This window comes from Oncorhynchus mykiss, chromosome 10 (genome assembly GCF_057628025.1).
Source record: "Oncorhynchus mykiss isolate SJ-2025 chromosome 10, ASM5762802v1, whole genome shotgun sequence".
Classification (NCBI taxonomy): Eukaryota; Metazoa; Chordata; class Actinopteri; order Salmoniformes; family Salmonidae; genus Oncorhynchus; species Oncorhynchus mykiss.
In genome coordinates this window covers 13,417,376-13,438,761 of record NC_143031.1, presented here as the reverse complement: position 1 = coordinate 13,438,761, position 21,386 = coordinate 13,417,376, and the positions used below count along the sequence as shown (strand labels likewise).

Genomic DNA, 21,386 nt, shown 5'->3' with positions numbered 1-21,386 from the left:
AAGGATGACAGCGAGAAAATGTTGACTTCCAAAAAAAGGGGAACAAAAAAACGCAGAGGCACTCAAATCAAAGTGGAAACAAATCACTTCAGTCATCCATCACTCTCCTTTAGGAAGCGTCTCGGTTGTTTTGTTCTGCAATGCTGCTACATCATGCCTTTTTCTCCATTGTCGTTGGTAAAAGGCTAAAGTGAAACTCCAACATAAAACAAACACATTTTTTTCTCCTTCCTGAATTCAAGCGAATATAGTTTGGCAAGACTATTATAGGTGAGACTATTATAGATTAGATTCAAAACCAATATAGATATTTTTTAAAAAGACACAGCACAACATCCTGTATTTTTATGACATAGTGTTACACTATGGATTCCCACTAAGGAAACCATGCCTCAAACGTTTGCTTTGGCTAAGGTTCTCATTAGCTTAGTCACTGGTCACATGACAAATCCATGACACACAAGTCCCTACCCAAAGCCACTCTGGCAGCGGAAGCGTCATAGTTGATCCAGAAGGAGACCCAGGAAAGGATGGTGATCAGGATAGAGGGCATGTAGGTCTGCAGGATGAAGTAGCCAATGTTCCTCTTCAGCTTGAAGCTGAGGGAGAGTCGGGGGTAGGATCCTACAGGGAGAAAGATCAACATATAGACGTTGTTAACGTAAGACGACACAAGATTAACATACCTGACATACAGGTGGTGTGTCTGCTGGGCTTGTTGCAGAATAACTTTCTATTGATTTTACATTGCTTTACGTTTGCCTCCAGAGGCTATCACTACAGTATATGGTTGACAACCTACAGTATGCCTGACAAAGGCTGCCTGAAGGGTCCCACTCCCTGTTGAGGCTGATCCAAAACATCACCGGCGGAGAAGAGATACCCGGAGTGGACTTCTAGTCTGACTCAGGAGGCGCACACACCACCCACCACTTCCGAGTATATTACTCGCTAATGTTCAGTCTCTAGATAATACAGTTCATTAGCTGAGGGTGAGGATTACCTTCCAGAGAGACATCAAAGATTGTAACACACTCTGTTTCACAGAAACATGGCTCTCTCAGGATATACTGTCTACGTCCATACAGCCCGTTTGGTTCTCAGTTCATCGCAGACAGGAATAAATATCTCTACGGGAAGTACAAGGGCGGGGGTGTATGTTTCATGATTAACTACTCATGGTTTGATTGTGATAACATACAGGAACTCAAGTCCTTTTGTTCACCCGACCAAGAACACCTCACAATCAAATAGCGACCATATTACCACCCAAGAGAATTCTCTTTGGTTATAGTCACAGCCGTGTATATTCCCCCTCAAGCTGATACCACAACGGCCCTCAAAGAACTTCACTGGACTTTATGCAAACTGGAAACCACACATCCTGAGGCAGTATTTATTGTAGCTGGGGATTTTAACAAAGCATATTTGATGAAAACTCTGCCGAAGTTCTATCAACACCTCAACTGTAGTACTCACGCTGCTAAAACATTCAACCACTGCTACTCCAACTTCCGGGATGCCTACAAGGCCCTCCCCCGCAATCCATTCAGCAAATCTCCATTTTGCTCCTCCCTTCCTATAGGCAGAAATTGAAACAGGAAGTACCCGTGCTAAGGACTATTCAATGCTGGTCTGACCAACTGGAATCCACGCTTCAAGATTGTTTTTACCCGGACTGGAATATGTTCGGGGTAACCTCCGAGAATAACATTGACGAATATACTGATATGGTAACTGAGTTAATAAGGAAGTGTATAGGAGATGTTGTAGCCAAGTCGCAAACCCCAACGTCTTGCTTCCGGACAAGCTAAAATCCATCTTTGCCCGCTCTGCGGATAACACAGTGCCATCGGCGCGGCCTGCTACCATGACTGTGGGCTCTACTTATCCATGGCCGACGTGAGTAAGACATTTAAGCCAGTTAACCCTGCTGGCCCAGACGGCATCTCCAGCCGCGTCCTCAGTACATGCGCAGACCAGCTAGCTGGTGTGTTTACGGACACATTCAATCTCTCCCTATCCAAGTCCGCTGTCCCCACATGCTTCAAGATGACCACCATTGTTCCTGTACCCAAGAAAGCAAAGGTAACTGAACTAAATGACTATCACCCCGTAGCACTCACTTCTGTCATCATGAAGTGCTTTGAGAGACTAGTCAAGGATCATATCACCTCTACCTTACATGATACCCTAGACCCACTTCAATTTGCTTACTGCCCCAATAGATCCACAGACGATACAATCACCATTGCACTGCACACTGCCCTATCCCATTTGGACAAGAGGAATACCTATGTAAGACTGCTGTTCACTGACTATAGCTCGGCATTCAATACCATAGTACCCTCCAAAGTAGGAAATAACACCTCTACTTCGCTGATCCTCAACACTGGGGACCCACAAGGGTGCGTGCTCAGCCCCCTTCTGTACTCCCTGTTCACCCATGACTGCGTGACCACGGACGCCTCCAACTCAAAGATCAAGTTTGCAGATGACACAAAAGTAGAAGGCTTGATTACCAACAACAACAAGACAGCCTACAGGGAAAGGTGAGGGCTCAGAGTATGGTGCCAGGACAATCAGCTCTCACTCAACAAAACAAAGTAGATGATCGTGGACTTCAGGAAGCAGCAGAGGGACCACCCCCATATCCACATCGACGGGACCACAGTGGAGAAGGTGGAAAGCTTCAAGTTCCTCAGCGTACACATCACTGACAAACATACAGTGTGGTGAAGAAGGCGCAACAGCGCCTTTTCAACCTCAGGAGGCTGAAGAAATTTGGCTTGGCACCTAAAACCTTTACAAACTTTTACAGATGCACAATTGAGAGCATCCTGTCGGGCTATATCACCGCCTGGTACGGCAACTGCACCGCCCGCAACCGCAGGGCTCTCCAGAGGGGGGTGCGGTCTGCCCAACTCATCACCGGGGGCAAACTACCTGCCCTCCAGGACACCTACAGATCAAATCAAATCAAATGTATTTATATAGCCCTTCTTACATCAGCTGATATATCAGTGCTGTACAGAAACCCAGCCTAAAACCCCAAACAGAAAGCAATGTAGTTGTAGAAGCATGGTGGCTAGGAAAAACTCCATAGAAAGGCCAAAACCTAGGAAGAAACCTAGAGAGGAACCAGGCTATGAGGGGATGGTCAGTCCTCTTCTGGCTGTGCCGGGTGGAGATTAACAGAACATGGCCAAGATGTTCAAATGTTCATAAATGACCAGCATGGTCAAATAATAATAATCACAGTAGTTGTAGTAGTAGTAGTACTACCAGTAGTAGTAGTACAGCACCCGATGTAACAGGAAGAACAACAACCACCCAAGCCACTGCCTGTTCACCCGGCTATCATCCAGAATGCGAGGTCAGTAAAGGTGCATCAAAGCTGCAACCGAGCAGCAGAAAAACAGCTTCTATCTCAAGGCCATCAGACTGTTAAATAGCCATCACTAGCACATTAGAGGCTGTTGCCTATATACACAGACTTGAAATCACTGAACACTAAATAAATGGAACATTAGTCACTTTAATAATGTTTACATATTTTGCATTACTGATATAATTTGTATATACTGTATTTTATTCTATTCTACTGTATTTTACTCTATGCCGCTCTGATATTGCTCGTCCATATATTTATATATTCTTAATTCCATTCCTTTACTTAGATTTGTGTGTATTGTTGTGAAATTGTTAGATATTACTTGTTAGATATTACTGCACTGTTGGAGCTAGAAACACAAGCATTTTGTCATACCATAACACTTGCTAAACATGTGTATGTGACCAATAACATTTCATTTTATTTTATTTTTTGTTTGCCTCCAGAGGCTATCACTACAGAATTTGATTGACAACCTACAGTATGCCTGACAAAGGCTGCCTGAAGGGTCCCACTACCTGTTATCATTAGCAAGATATCTGTCGGGGAAATACTCAACAGAAAGAATACTTGTTCTGGGTCTAACTTTGTGGCATCAGCGTTCTCATGCATTATTAGGGTTATGACTATCTCTAAATGTATGAAGAGAGGGCTTCTTTGCCTGCCTAGGAGAGCACTACATTTTTTCTTATCTAGGCTTTATTTGAAATAAACCCAGCAGACTGCTGTATGGCAGCATTGCTTGAACACGCTCATATATATTATTATATCATATATTGGGTCCTTTGGGATTGGGATGTATTTTGGTTAGGTTGTATTATTACTACAATGGCAGGTGAGGGGGACCGTTAGAGCTGACATCAAGAAGGACCCACGGTATAAGGAGCTGAGGAAAAGCTAAACAGAAGGTGCAAGAGGAAGAGAATGTGAATGCATTACAGAGTGGGTATAAAACCGCCTCCGGCACACTTCTCCAGTGAATAGTTCACAGTTAGTTTTGACGTTCCCGTTAGTTAAAGATTTTCAGTGAGTTTAGTGTGCGTCGCACAGCATATAGAGATGCAGGCAGGGTTTCCTCAAGGACTAATGAAACAGTGGGGGTGTTAAGGTTACAGTCTGGTTAATAAAGCAACAAGGGCATTTGTTGGTCTTCACCACAACATTGGCGGAGGGGGTGGGGGGGTATTTGATAAATGCCAACCATTTCTGCTGATGTGTGCTTCTCCATGTAACCTGAGGGTCAGCCCTTACTGGTCTCAGCAGGCTGCTGTATAAAATGGTAATCCCCATCCTCAATGCCTAAGCAGTGCAGTCACAGCCCATATAGAAAGGGATGAGCTGTAACTACTATACATTCTTTATGCATCAGAAAACATTGGGTTTACCAGTTCATAGGGACACATGAGCTTCATAAGGTACAGGACAAGCTGTAATTGTTTGACTCACTCTGTGTAATTGTACTGCTCCCATTCAATAAAGTTATTTCCCCGAACCTCTACATACACTGCCACTGTCCTATTGCCTGCTTGCATAACAAATTCATGAAAATAAAAATAATGTAGATTATGAATAAATAATTCAATAAACATTTTTTTTTAATAAGTCATGAGCATGCTCCATTTCTGAGAAGGGGGTGGCCTCCATTTTGCCTGTGGGGCCTGTGCCAGTTCGGCTAAAGCAGGAACATCCCACATCCATTCCGGAACCACCACAGGGTCACCCTTTGCCTCTCTCTCGCAACCCTACATTACTCTTCCACCTTAATAAGAACCTCGCTCTCCCCCTATGGGGGTAATGTCCTGGAAACGGCATGCATGTGCCAGATTGTCAGAGGAGCCCCAATGTCAGAGCATCTAACTGACCTATAAATGGATGCAATTTACCAGCCAGGCCCTTAGTCAGCCCCATGGTCCCTGCACTGCACAGCGAGGGCCTCGAGCTCAGCTTGGGCCATTACAGAAAACCAGCTAGACTGATGTAACACGGCATTTTCTGGAAAACGACATGACATCCTACTCAGAAACTGGCCAAGGATTACCTTGTAACAGAAGCACTTTTTTTGTCTACTCTGCAACCTTTGTATCTGTACTTAGCTATAACGATGAGTAAATGGGAGAGAGAAGCTTAATATAGGGGCCAGTTGGTGCATAAGACATCACCTGTAGAGAAGACGACATTCTTAGAGATGAGTTTGTGGTCCACGATGGAGAACTGTGGTAGTTCTATTCTCTCCACCCCCGTCACAGCGTTATGACCTCCTCGCCAGTAGAACTCTATGTCATCAGTGGTGTACCCATCTGAGGACGAGAGAGGAGGCAGGGCATTTTATGGAGAACACAAGGGCACACAGCCAGTCAGAAATATAATGAACATGTATGTGTCTCCAAGGATTATTCAATTCAACATATACAATTGTGGGCAAATAATCATCATATAAGGCACACAAAGACTGTTGATTAAATCAGAAGCATTGTAAATACTGTAGCGTCAACCTAACATGTCTGCCACACGGAATAGACAGAATAGAGAAGATTTAAACAAAACAACCACAATATGAAGTCAACTTTTGACCACAATGAGATTTTTTTATTTTTTAACTGAGCATAAATACAGAAATAAAACAATGTTATTTTCTATGCCTCAGTGCTTACTCAATTAAAACTCATACAGAAATTAGCAGCCAGCAGACTCTTTACCTTTATTTAACTTGGCAAGTCAGTTAAGAACAAACTCTAATTTTCAATAACTGCCTAGGAACAGTGGGTTACTGCCTGTTCAGGGGCAGAACAACAGACTTGTACCATGTCAGCTCGGGGGTTTGAACTTGCAACCTTCCGGTTACTAGTCCAACGCGCTAACCACTAGGCTACCCTGCCGCCCGGGTGAGCTATTGAGCTTATAAATTTCCAATGATTTGTTTTTCTCCATCAGAGAATGAAACTGGTCCTTGCATAATCCACTTCATAATCTAGTGGTCAATTCGGCTGACTCCAGGGAACTGTGTGCATGCATTATAACAGAGACAAGAAAAAGAGATGGAGGGTTCTGCAACACTCCAAATCGCAGGTTAATGAATGAGAAATAAATAAGGTGTTTCTCTCTTGTCTCTCTCCTAATCAAACAAAACGCTTCCTCCTCATAATGACTGGTAATCAAAATGTGCGTGTGTGTGTTTATGAATTTGTGTGTGTGTATTTGTGTGACTGTGTGTCTGCATGCCTGCATGTGTGTATGTTTGTGTGCATGCATGTGTGTGTATCTATTCACATGAATATGTATGTGTGAGAGCATGGTGCGTGTGGTGTGCACGTGCGGGTGGACCTCAGGGCTGAGTGATATTTGACAGGACTATTCAGGAACTCTCATTGATTAGTCCCACGCAGGCCTTCCCTTTTTCTTCCTCTGTCCTCTCACCTCTCACCCTCACCCACTCTACAGAATGGACTCTTGGAAAGCCTTCATAGAGAGAGTATGGTAACATCAAAAGGTTGGGGAATGGATCAATATTTCCCTTTCTCAACGAGTTGAAAGTGTCCGTTGGTACTTAAAGAATATGATGTCAGATCAGCTGTTGTCTGGGGCATTATATCTGATGATAGGACGACATAAATTGTATCTTGGAAAGTCTACACATTCTAGTTATCAGATTCACATTGAACTGTTAGGCTATTTAAATGTTTAAATATAAAACTATTTGTGAAAATATTGTAATTTCAGCCTCTTAAATAAGATAATTGTTTCTTATTAAAACGTAGGCCCACTCAGTGGCCATGCCCAAGTGAACAGACAGTGGTTGAGAACTATGAAACACGCCCTTCTCTCCCTCAGTACAAAATCCCTTTGACAGAAGTCAAACTTAGTTCCCGATGACGTGAGGACTGGTGTCCATACGTTTAAAAGTGCTCATTTCAACTACAACCAAACGAAATTAACATTGAGTTCCAGAAATGTTAGGACTGCTGTCCTAACATTTAAAAGGGCAAATTTCAACGTGGAGGTGACGATCACCACACTGGAATGGTGAACTTCGACTAGACCAGCCAGAATACAGCACGAGCTGATTATGTCAACTTGGTATGAACTTTGAACTATTATTCACTAAAGAAGTGATACATCCTAGACGTCGACTTATCAGCTGCAGCTGTAAACGTACGTGGCCTAGGAAAGGACCATCTATCAAAGTTCAGCTCAGAGTAAATATATATATCTTGCATTTTCCTTTTCTGAATGGGCAGTTATTAGAATGCATAACATTCTGTATTTACGGTAGCATAGCTTCTCAAGGTCTGATAGACCCAATCCCTTTGTCCCTCAGTCTTCCCACTCTTTCATTCAAACCCAACCCCCTTCCTTTGTGGAAGGGTTAGCCTACTAGGGGCTTTTCATGACATGATTAGTAATCGATGTGTGATCTATCCTGTGTACATATATGTTATCCTGTGTGATTATTTAGGTATTTAGTAAATAAATAATTAAGCCAATTTGTATGTTGCTGATTCAATTTATTATCAAGGGTTCGTGTAGATAACCAAGTACTTACGACAATCAGAATGAGACTGATTGAGGTGACGATTAATAATGGACTACTATTGATATAAAAGATCTTCAGATCTTTAAGAGAGTGGATTTGGGAGATAACCTCTCTACTATGGTTTAATTGTTACATTATTTAATTCAATCACGAAATCAATTAAACGTTAGGTCATGGATTTGATAGAATAGCATGTCAAATAATTTAATCATAGTCAGACACGACATCATGATGGTACAGTATGTGTTTCATTGAAGCTATTTCGAAGAGGCTGTTAAGAGCTATTTGTTTTTTGTGATAGATCGTTAAGTTAGGTAATACAGTATATACAAGTCAATATGCAGTTTGCAATTCTGAAATCAAAGTTCATTTGCAATAACCAACGCGTTATTATTATAGAGCCTACACAATAAACATCCTTCCAACCCCTGCTATAGAGATGGCGATATCAAGTCGCTGCTTGGTTGGTTGGGCTTCTCTGAATCACTTAACTCTATTGAGCCCGACTTTGCAAATTATATTTTGCCTCCATTTGCTGTCATAGCTTTTTCATCACTGCATTTGGCTTGATTGGATCCCCTTGCAGAATCAGTGATGCACAAGAACTGGAAGGAAGGAGGGAGAGAGGAGAAAGTGAGAAGAGGACTGAGGAGAAAACGCCCTGCCTTTCTACATAGGCTGGGTCTCCCTTGTCCCTGGTTGACTTTAATTTGAACTCTTAAGGCAGGGATGGGCAACTCCAGTCCTCGAGGGCCTGATTGGTGTCACACTTCTTCCCTATCCCTACCAAACACAGCTGATTAATCAAATTACATTCTAAAGATCATCATTCTGAAGATCATGATTAGGTGATTATTGGAGTCAGGTGTGTTAGCTGGGGCAAAACTGTGACACCAATCAGGCCCTCGAGGACTGGAATTGCCCACCCCTGTCTTAAAGGATAGATGGCTATGCTAAGCTAACACAAAGTATCTTCCCATAGACTCACGGGTTTGGGAGCATCAAATGTATCTTGATAACATTGTTAGAGGTAGCATAATAGGCCCATCTGACTAGAGGCATTTTATAAAGCTAATAAAATAAATTCTGAATTGATTTTGTTTTATTTTGCTAAGGGAGACCTTTTAAGGAGTGTGGTGGGAGACTTCACTCATCATAATATACTGTAACGTGACTTCAAACAACATTTGGGCTGAAACCAGACATTCAAATATGTCTCTGACTGGAGCTGACTGGATTAGAATTGAACAACACAATCTCACACTAAATATGTACAGAAAGTGTTTCAACAGACATTGTGCGTTTTTGTGTGGCTTAACTCATGTGAAAATACACACATTTTTCTCCTACTTAAATCTTAGGAAAATACACATTTTTGTGTGACTTCATTCATAGGAAAAGTCATTTTTGGGGGGCAAACTTCGGAACAATCATTTGAAAGTTATTGGAGCAATGCATGATGGACAATGGTGTTCTACACTGCCTTTTTTGTGTCCCATATTTATCTACAGTGCCTTGCGAAAGTATTCGGCCCCCTTGAACTTTGCGACCTTTTGCCACATTTCAGGCTTCAAACATAAAGATATAAAACTGTATTTTTTTGTGAAGAATCATCAACAAGTGGGACACAATCATGAAGTGGAACGACATTTATTGGATATTTCAAACTTTTTTAACAAATCAAAAACTGAAAAATTGGGCGTGCAAAATTATTCAGCCCCTTTACTTTCAGTGCAGCAAACTCTCTCCAGAAGTTCAGTGAGGATCTCTGAATGATCCAATGTTGACCTAAATTACTAATGATGATAAATACAATCCACCTGTGTGGAATCAAGTCTCCGTATAAATGCACCTGCACTGTGATAGTCTCAGAGGTCCGCTAAAAGCGCAGAGAGCATCATGAAGAACAAGGAACACACCAGGCAGGTCCGAGATACTGTTGTGAAGAAGTTTAAAGCCGGATTTGGATACAAAAAGATTTCCCAAGCTTTAAACATCCCAAGGAGCACTGCGCAAGCGATAATATTAAAATGGAAGGAGTATCAGACCACTGCAAATCTACCAAGACCTGGCCGTCCCTCTAAACTTTCAGCTCATACAAGGAGAAGACTGATCAGAGATGCAGCCAAGAGGCCCATGATCACTCTGGATGAACTGCAGAGATCTACAGCTGAGGTGGGAGACTCTGTCCATAGGACAACAATCAGTCGTATATTGCACAAATCTGGCCTTTATGGAAGAGTGGCAAGAAGAAAGCCATTTCTTAAAGATATCCATAAAAAAGTGTCGTTTAAAGTTTGCCACAAGCCACCTGGGAGACACACCAAACATGTGGAAGAAGGTGCTCTGGTCAGATGAAACCAAAATTGAACTTTTTGGCAACAATGCAAAACGTTATGTTTGGCGTAAAAGCAACACAGCTGAACACACCATCCCCACTGTCAAACATGGTGGTGGCAGCATCATGGTTTTGGCCTGCTTTTCTTCAGCAGGGACAGGGAAGATGGTTAAAATTGATGGGAAGATGGATGGAGCCAAATACAGGACCATTCTGGAAGAAAACCTGATGGAGTCTGCAAAAGACCTGAGACTGGGACGGAGATTTGTCTTCCAACAAGACAATGATCCAAAACATAAAGCAAATTCTACAATGGAATGGTTCAAAAATAAACATATCCAGGTGTTAGAATGGCCAAGTCAAAGTCCAGACCTGAATCCAATCGAGAATCTGTGGAAAAACTGAAAACTGCTGTTCACAAATGCTCTCCATCCAACCTCACTGAGCTCGAGCTGTTTTGCAAGGAGGAATGGGAAAAAATGTCAGTCTCTCGATGTGCAAAACTGATAGAGACATACCCCTGATTTGTTAAAAAAGTTTGAAATATCCAATAAATGTCGTTCCACTTCATGATTGTGTCCCACTTGTTGTTGATTCTTCACAAAAAAAATACAGTTTTATATCTTTATGTTTGAAGCCTGAAATGTGGCAAAAGGTCGCAAAGTTCAAGGGGGCCGAATACTTTCGCAAGGCACTGTATATAAAAACAAAAACATGTTAACATCACAATACTGTTAATCAACCAGGTTGTCACCGAAATACTTATAATATAATAGTATCCTTCATTTTTTAACGTTTTTTATTAATGCCAATGCTCTCCTATGCTTGTTTTTCCTCAATATTTTGGGATACTGGTGCAATGTCGGATTTTATGAGGGTTGCCAGATTGGAGTTAAAAGCCATATTTGTCTGTACGTTACGTTGGTATAAATGATTCGGAAGACAGGTGCAGGAATGCGTGATAGGGCTTTTTATTCAGCCCCAAATTATGGTGTGCTGTGTAAAGGCACAGGGATGAAGACCAAACAAACCCCATAACAAAAACAAAGGGTTGAAACCCAAACAAAAGAGCGAGGAGTACCTCGAATAAATAACACAAGTGCACAATGATTAACACATGGGACGAGACCCGCAATCATCTGCGCAATCCACAAAGGCATGAAAGCCCAAAATATACAGCACAGGTACTCATACGCACCAACGGATATAGTAACATTCCTGCTTACAAGCAAAAATTACAGCAGGAAGCACCAGTGACTCGGTCTATAAAAAAGTGGTCAGATGAAGCAGATGCTAAACTACAGGAATGTTTTACTATCACAGACTGGAACATGTTCCGGGATTCTACCGATGGCATTGAGGAGTACACCACATCAGTCACTGGCTTTATCAATAAGTGCATCGAGGACTTCGTCCCCACAGTGACTGTACTAGAGGTCGACCGATTAATCAGAATGGCCGATTAATTAGGGCCGATTTCAAGTTTTCTTAACAATCGAAAATTGGTATTTTTGGGCGCCGATGTTGCCAATTTTTTTATACCTTTATTTAACTAGGCAAGTCAGTTAGGAACACATTCTTATTTTCAATGACGGCCCAGGAATTGTGGGTTAACTGCCTTGTTCAGCGGCAGAATGACATATTTTCACCTTGTCAGCTGTGGTGATCCAATCTTGCAGCCTTACAGTTAACTAGTCCAACGCTCTAACCACCTGCCTCTCATTGCACTCCACGAGGAGCCTGCCTGTTAAGCGAATGCAGTAGAAGCCAAGGTAAGTTGCTAGCTAGCATTAAACTTATCTCATAAAAAAACAATCAATCATAATCACTAGTTATAACTACACATGGTTGATGATATTACTCGTTCATCTAGCGTGTTCTGCGTTGCATTAAATCGATGCAACGCTGGGGGATGATTTAATAAAAGCGCATTTGTGAAAAAAGCACAATCGTTGGACGACTGTTTTTATTTATTTATTTTTTATTTATTTATTTATTTTACCTTTATTTAACCAGGTAGGCAAGTTGAGAACAAGTTCTCATTTACAATTGCGACCTGGCCAAGATAAAGCAAAGCAGTTCGACAGATACAACGACACAGAGTTACACATGGAGTAAAACAAACATTCAGTCAATAATACAGTATAAACAAGTCTATATACAATGTGAGCAAATGAGGTGAGAAGGGAGGTAAAGGCAAAAAAGGCCATGGTGGCAAGGTAAATACAATATAGCAAGTAAAACACTGGAATGGTAGTTTTGCAATGGAAGAATGTGCAAAGTAGAATTAAAAATAATGGGGTGCAAAGGAGCAAAATAAATAAATAAATTAAATACAGTTGGGAAAGAGGTAGTTGTTTGGGCTAAATTATAGGTGGGCTATGTACAGGTGCAGTAATCTGTGAGCTGCTCTGACAGTTGGTGCTTAAAGCTAGTGAGGGAGATAAGTGTTTCCAGTTTCAGAGATTTTTGTAGTTCGTTCCAGTCATTGGCAGCAGAGAACTGGAAAGAGAGGCGGCCAAAGAAAGAATTGGTTTTGGGGGTGACTAGAGAGATATACCTGCTGGAGCGTGTGCTACAGGTGGGAGATGCTATGATGACCAGCGAGCTGAGATAAGGGGGGACTTTACCTAGCAGGGTCTTGTAGATGACATGGAGCCAGTGGGTTTGGCGACGAGTATGAAGCGAGGGCCAGCCAACGAGAGCGTACAGGTCGCAATGGTGGGTAGTATATGGGGCTTTGGTGACAAAACGGATTGCACTGTGATAGACTGCATCCAATTTGTTGAGTAGGGTATTGGAGGCTATTTTGTAAATGACATCGCCAAAGTCAAGGATTGGTAGGATGGTCAGTTTTACAAGGGTATGTTTGGCAGCATGAGTGAAGGATGCTTTGTTGCGAAATAGGAAGCCAATTCTAGATTTAACTTTGGATTGGAGATGTTTGATATGGGTCTGGAAGGAGAGTTTACAGTCTAACCAGACACCTAAGTATTTGTAGTTGTCCACGTATTCTAAGTCAGAGCCGTCCAGAGTAGTGATGTTGGACAGGCGGGTAGGTGCAGGTAGCGATCGGTTGAAGAGCATGCATTTAGTTTTACTTGTATTTAAGAGCAATTGGAGGCCACGGAAGGAGAGTTGTATGGCATTGAAGCTTGCCTGGAGGGTTGTTAACACAGTGTCCAAAGAAGGGCCGGAAGTATACAGAATGGTGTCGTCTGCGTAGAGGTGGATCAGAGACTCACCAGCAGCAAGAGCATACAGCAAGACTGTACTTAACCATAAACACCAATGCCTTTCTTAAAATCAATACACAGAAGTATATATTTTTAAACCTGCATATTTTACTAAAAGAAATCCAGGTTAGCAGGCAATATTAATCAGGTGAAATTGTGTCATTTCTCTTGCGTTCATTGCACGCAGAGTCAGGGTATATGCAACAGTTTGGGCAGCCTGGCTCATTGCGAACTAATTTGCCAGAATTTTACGTAATTATGACATAACATTGAAGGTTGTGCAATGTAACAAGAATATTTAGACTTAGGGATGCCACCCGTTAGATAAAATACTGAACGGTTCCGTATTTCACTGAAATAATAAACGTTTTGTTTTCGAAATGATAGTTTCCGGATTCGACCATATTAATGACTAAAGGATCATATTTCTGTGTGTTATTATGTTATAATTAAGTCTATGATTTGATAGAGCAGTCTGACTGAGCGATGGTAGGCAGCATCAGGCTCGTAAGCATTATTTCATTTCCAGCAGCTCTTCGCAAGCACAGCGCTGTTTATGACTTCAAGTCTATCAGCCTAATGGCTGGTGTAACTGATGTCAAATGGCTAGCTAGTTAGCTGGGTGTGCGCTAATACTGTTTCAAACGTCACTCGCTTTTAGATTTGGAGTAGTTATTCCCCTTGGCGGTTTTTGTGGAGCGATGGGTAACGATACTTAGTGTGACTGTTGTCTGTGTTCCTGGCTCGAGCCCAGGTAGGGGCGAGGAGAGGGACGGAAGCTATACTGTTACACTGGCAATACTATAGTTCCCATAAGAACATCCAATAGTCAAAGGTATATGAAATACAAATGGTATAGAGAGAAATAGTCCTATAAATAAAATATTAACTACAACCTAAAATCTCAAACCTTGGAATATTGAAGTCTCATGTTAAAAGGAACCACCAACTTTCAAATGTTCTCATGTTATGAGCCAGGAACTCAAACTCAAGCTTTTTTACATGGCACATATTGCACTTTCACTTCTCCAACACGTTGTTTTTGCATTATTTAAAGCTAATTGAACATGTTTCATTATTTATGAGGCTAAATGGATTTTTATTGATGTATTATATTAGGTTAAAATAAGTGTTAATTCAGTATTGTTGTAATTGTCATTATTACAAATAGATAAATAAAAATTGTCCGATTAATCGGTATCTGCTTTTTTGGTCCTCCAATAATCGGTATCGGTAACGGCGTTGAAAAATCATAATCGGTTGACCTCTAGACTGTACGTACATACTACAACCAGAAGTCATGGATTACAGGCAACATTCGCACTGAGCTAAAGGGTAGAGCTGCCGCTTTCATGGTGCGGGAAACTAACCCGGAAGCTTACAAGAAATCCTGCTATGCCCTGCGACGAACCATCAAACAGGCAAAGCTTCAATACTGGGCTAAGATTGAATCATACTACACAACGCTCGTCTTGTGTGGCAGGGCTTGCAAACTATTACAGACTACAAAGGGAAGCACAGCTGCGAGCTGCGCAGTGACACGATACTACCAGACGAGCTAAATAATTTCTGTGCTCGCTTCGAGGCAAGCAACACTGAGGCATGCATGAGAGCATCAGCTGTTCCGGATGACTGTGTGATCACGCTCTCCGTAGCCAATGTGAGTAAGACCTTTAAACAGGTCAACATACACAAGGCTGCGGGGCAAGACGGATTACCAGGATGTGTGCTCCGGGCATGTGCTAACCAACTGGCAGGTGTCTTCACTGACATTTTCAACATGTCCCTGATTGAATCTGTAATACCAACATGTTTCAAGCAGACCACCATAGTCCCTGTGCCCATGAACACAAAGGCAAAATGCCTAAATAACTACAGACCCGTGGCACTCAGATCCGTAGCCATGAAGTGCTTTGAAAGGTTGGTAATGGCTCACATCAACACCATTATCCCAGAAACCCTAGACCCACTCCAATTTGCATACTGCCCAAACAGATCCACAGAAGATGCAATCTCTATTGCACTCCACACTGCCCTTTCCCACCTGGACAAAAGGAACACTCCCCAGGGGTGCGTGCTCAGTCCCCTCCTGTACACCCTGTTCACCCACGACTGCATGGCCAGGCACGACTCCAACACCATCATTAAGTTTGCAGACGACATAACAGTAGGCCTGATCACCGACAACAACGAGACAGCCTATAGGGAGGTCAGAGACCTGGCTGGGTGGTGCCAGAATAACAACCTATCCCTCAACGTAACCAAGACTAAGGAGATGATTGCGGACTACAGGAAAAGGAGGATCGAGCACGCCCCCATTCTCATCGACGGGGCTGTAGTGGAGCAGGTTGAGAGCTTCAAGTTCCTTGGTGTCCACATCAACAACAAACTAGAATGGTCCAAACACACCAAGACAGTCGTGAAGAGGGCACGAAAAAGCCTATTCCCCCTCAGGAAACTAAAAAGATTTGGCATGGGTCCTGAGATCCTGAGATCCTACAGCTGCAACATTGAGAGCACTGGCTGCGTCACTGCCTGGTAAGGCAATTGCTTGGTCTCTGACTGCAAGGCACTACAGAGGGTAGTGTATACGGCCCAGTACATCACTGGGGCTAAGCTGCCTGCCATCCAGGACCTCTACACCAGGCGGTGTCAGATGAATGCCCTAACAATTGTCAAAGACCCCAGCCACCCCAGTCATAGACTGTTCTCTCTACTACCGCATGGCAAGCGGTACCGAAGTGCCAAGTCTAGGACAAAAAGGCCTCTCAACAGTTTTTACCCCCAAGCCATAAGACTCCTGAACAGGTAATCAAATGGCTACCCGGACTATTTGCATTGTGTGTCCCCCCCAACCACTCTTTTTACTCTGCTGCTACCCTCTGTTTATCATACAAGCATAGCATATTTAACCATATCTACATGTACATACTACCTCAATCAGCTTGACTAACTCGTGTCTGTATGTAGCCTCGCTAATTTTAAAGCCTCTCTACTGCATATAGCCTGTCTTTTTACTGTTGTTTTATTTCTTTACCTACCTATTGTTCACCTAATACCTTTTTTGCACTATTGGTTAGAGCCTGTAAGTAAGTATTTCAGTTTAAGGTCCACATCTGTGGTCACGAATCCTACCGAAGGTGGCTCCCCTTCCCGTTCGGGTGGCGCTCGGCGGTCGTCGTCACCGGCCTACTAGCTGCCACAGATTTTTTTCCTCCCCCTCCTTGTCTGTTTATTGGTTACACCTATTGTTCATTTGGTTATTAGTTGGGCTTTATTAGCCAGCCGGCCCTTGCTCTTTGTGCGGGATTGTTCTATGTGTACTTGTCGTGCACGCATGTTTGTCACGGCTGTTTCGTGTACGTGAGCTGTTTTTTGGATACAGTTTAGTTCCCCACCTGTTCGGTGTATTAAAGACGTGCCTACTCTGAACTCTCTGTCTCCTGTGTCTGACCCCTTCCTCCACTACACTCCGGACATTACACCTGTTGGTTTCAGCGCACATGACAAATACACTTTGATTTGAACAATAATCGACAAAACCATAGTGAACAAAGGGCACGTATACAGTTGAAGTCGGAAGTTTACATTCACTTAGGTTGGAGTCATTAAAACTTGTTTTTTAACCACTCCACAAATTTCTGGTTAACAAACTAGTCGAGTCGGTTAGGACATCTACTTTGTGCATGACACAAGTAATTTTTCCAACAATTGTTTACAGACATATTATTTAACTTGTATCACAATTCCACTGCGTCAGAAGTTTACATACACTAAGTTGACTGTGCCTTTAAACAGCTTGGGAAATTCCCAAAAATGATGTCATGGCTTTAGAAGCTGCTGATAGGCTAACTGACATCATTTGAGTAAATAGGAGGTGTACCTGTGGATGTATTTCAAGGCCTACCTTCAAAAACAGTGCCTCTTTGCTTGACATCATGGGATTATCAAAAAAAATCAGCCAAGACCTCAGAAATAAATTGTAGACACAAGTCTGGTTCATCCTTTGGAGCAATTTCCAAACGCCTGAAGGTACCACGTTTATCTGTACAAACAATAGTAAGCAAGTATAAACACCATGGGACCACGCAGCCATCATACCGCTCAAGAAGGACACGTGTTCTGTCTCCTAGAGATGAATGTACTTCGGTGCGAAAAGTGCAAATCAATATCCCAGAAAAACAGCAAAGGACCTTGTGAAGATGCTGGAGAAAACAGGTACAAAAGTATCTATATCCACAGTAAAGAAAGAAAGAAGCCAGGAAGAAGCCACTGCTACCAAAACCGCCATAAAAAAGCCAGACTATGTTTTGCAACTGCACATGGGGACAAAGATCATACTTTTTGGAGAAATGTCCTCTGGTCTGATGAAAAAAATAAAATAACTATATAATAACTAAATAACTAAATAACTAATAATAAAATCAATGAAAGTTCCAGAGGGATCCGTGACACTGTATTATTTGTGTGTGTGTGGTATCAATGAAAGTTCCAGAGGGATCCGTGACACTGTATTATGTGTGTGTGTGTGGTATCAATGAAAGTTCCAGAGGGATCCGTGACACTGTATTATGTGTGTGTGTGTGGTATCAATGAAAGTTCCAGAGGGATCCGTGACACTGTATTATGTGTGTGTGTGTGGTATCAATGAAAGTTCCAGAGGGATCCGTGACACTGTATTATGTGTGTGTGTGTGGTATCAATGAAAGTTCCAGAGGGATCCGTGACACTGTATTATGTGTGTGTGTGTGGTATCAATGAAAGTTCCAGAGGGATCCGTGACACTGTATTATGTGTGTGTGTGTGTGGTATCAGACACTGTATTATGTGTGTGTGTGTGTGTGTGTGTGTGTGTGTGTGTGTGTGTGTGTGGTATCAATGAAAGTTCCAGAGGGATCCGTGACACTGTATTATGTGTGTGTGTGTGGTATCAATGAAAGTTCCAGAGGGATCCGAGACACTGTATTATGTGTGTGTGTGTGTGGTAACAGACACTGTATGATGTGTGTGTGTGTGTGTGTGTGTGTGTGTGTGTGTGTGTGTGGTATCAATGAAAGTTCCAGAGGGATCCGTGACACTGTATTATTTGTGTGTGTGTGGTATCAATGAAAGCTCCAGAGGGATCCGTGACACTGTATTATTTGTGTGTGTGTGTGTGTGTGTGTGTGTGTGTGTGTGTGTGGTATCAATGAAGGTATTTGATTGGGGAATGGAACACCTATTCACGATGGGAACTTAATTCATCAAAACATGTGGGGAAACAGAAGACCTGTAGAAAAACATCTGTTTGGTTTAAATTTCCCTGGTGCAACTCCATGGTATTTGCCACTATAACGAGTCTGGACTATGACCAATTAATCCATATCAATGCCGTTAAACAGGATTCATTTAAAATAATGAATTATGTTGGCTTACACTTATGGCACTACCAAGGATGTTTCATGATGTTTATTACGGTCGTGTCAATCGTGTAATATACTTAGGCTGTTGTAACAGGGCATATGTCAGCATTGTAGACCTACTGTCTCTGCCCAGAGGCCTACTAGGCTTTCATGACAACAGCTATTAGAGTTCACTTTGCCACGTAGGAGCCCTGGTTAGAGTCCCTGTTGCAGCTTTCACTTTCTTCTGCTACATTGATGGCAGCGTTGGTACCACCTCCAGCTCACGTCTAGTTATGATATCTAGTGGTTGAAAGCATTCTGTTTTTCAACATTGTGTTGGGTGTAGTTACATTGATATATCTAGTGAACAATGGATAAGCAACAATGGATAAGCAACAATGGGTGTGACAGATAGAAGTAGTCACTACAGGTGTGATCAAGCCTTACATCAAAGTTGCCTGAAGCTGAATGGAAAGTGCTATGCCCTGACCAGTTATTCAGAAGAAAATCCTCTGTGACTGTCTAATTTGCATAAGTTAACTTACCAGTGTGGACCCAAAACAAACACATTCTACAGATTTAGAAACTACCTGTTTAATGTGTTATTACAACCATGGTGTTATGTTGTTGCGGAAGCTTATATATCTAATAACCTGACAATGATCCACATCATCTGGGTAGACAAATAATGGAAGTGTGTTAAGCAGCAAAACACAACTATCCTTTTTTTAGGATGCAAACCAGTAATATGAATCACTGTTGATCCATCCTGTTCTGATCTAATGAGATGGATGTAGGATTTTCTACGGCCTAGAATTGAGGCATTTCACAGTCATGAAGGACGAAGCAAGGCCCCTCTTGTTTCTCATTGGCGAAGGCTGAACTCAAGTTAGTATGTCAAATTTTCTTAAACCACTTTGCCCAACATGTTATATACCCCAGAGATTGTAAATAAACCCCTTTTAAGGTGGTATAACTTGTATCATTATTATAGGGCTGTGAAACCCATAGCCGAATGGCTTCAGACTGAGCATGTCTCATTGGAAATTGCTGCTGACATTGAACATAGCTTAGGTTTAGGGTATATCATTAATTTCACACTCTCCCATGCCACTATTACCAATATCTTATACCCCATAGGTTGTAAATAAACAATTTTTAAGGTGATATAACTTGTATTGTTTTTACAGGGCTGTAAAACACATGGTTTCAGACTGAACATGTCTCACCATTTATTTACGGAGAGCAATTTCCATTTTATAACAGGTAGTGTCCATTTATTTACAATAGTGTGTTGATTAATTATTGCTTTCTTCAGTGGAAATACAGAATATGTATAAAAATGCCAAATATACCAAAAGCTAAATTAATCAGAGATTTATGACTATTTAACCATGCTAATCACTACTGAAACATGCAAACTACAAACATTTAACCAGTTAAAGATAATGAATACATAACACATATTTCATTAAAAATAATTAATACAAAAGAGTTGGCTATAATATGAGAACAAACAAAGTGAGTGTGTGTATATGTGTGTAAGTGTTTGTGTATTATGGTGTGTATTATAATTTCCCATCATAAAAATGCATCCCCATTCCCCAATAAAATACCTTCATCAATACCAACAAAACAAATCTGGCAACCCTTATAAAATGTATCATTGCCTTGTATTAAATGCATTATGAAGAAAATGTTGTAAGGTAGGCTCCATGAAATATGAAATGCGTTATGAAGAAAATGGTGTAGGCCTATTGTTGCCTACATGAAAAATGGGCCTTTCTGACTACAAGTGCACCAGTATCCCAAAGTAGTAAGTGAAAACAAGCATAGAAAACAGTATTGGCATTAATAAAATACAAAAAAATGTAAGGCTACTATTATATTATAATTATATTCGGTGACAACCTGGTGGATTAACAATATTAGGTTGTTAACCCGTTTGTTTTTTATATGAATAAATGTGGGACACAAAAAAGGCAGTGTAGAACGCCATTGTTCTAATAACTTTCAAAAGATTGTTCCGAAGATTGTTTCTCCAAAACGTATGTTCCTATGAATTAAGTCACACCAAAAATGTTGTCATTTCCTACTAATTAAGCCACACAAAAAATGAGCAAAAACACACTAAATCTGCTGAAATACTTTTTGTACATATTTGCACGAATTGAGTTAGATTGTGTTGAATTTGAGCAAATTGACAAGTGAATCCTGGAGGTTTGCTCTCTTAGGGCCAAATACTAACTTGAGAGGTGCGCTTCACTTGGAAACTGTGTAAATAATATATTCCTATTGAGTTACACAGATGGATTTCCAGTTAGGATACATGGGAAACCTGTGGCCTCCAACAAATTAAAACTTACTTTATAGGAGTAACTAGGAGTTACACACATCCCTTGGTTTATACAGAAATACACCATCATCAAACTTAAATGAAAAGTAAACCAAAAGCAGAGGCCAAGCCTAATTGAAGTCTGTAAAGTATACATTGAGTCAGAGA

General features: G+C 41.6%; 1 protein-coding gene across 1 annotated transcript in view; it reads right to left on the bottom strand.

The window, feature by feature from the left end:
- The window catches only part of LOC110533363 (gamma-aminobutyric acid receptor subunit beta-2), a 92,053-nt gene that overhangs the window by 10,425 nt on the left and 60,242 nt on the right, over positions 1–21,386 (bottom strand). The window contains exons 6-7 of the mRNA XM_021617491.3: positions 5,554–5,691; positions 472–624 (exon numbers count right to left, since the gene is read on the bottom strand). Coding sequence (XP_021473166.2) covers positions 472–624; positions 5,554–5,691 — 291 coding nt within the window. The remainder of the gene's footprint in view (positions 1–471; positions 625–5,553; positions 5,692–21,386) is intronic.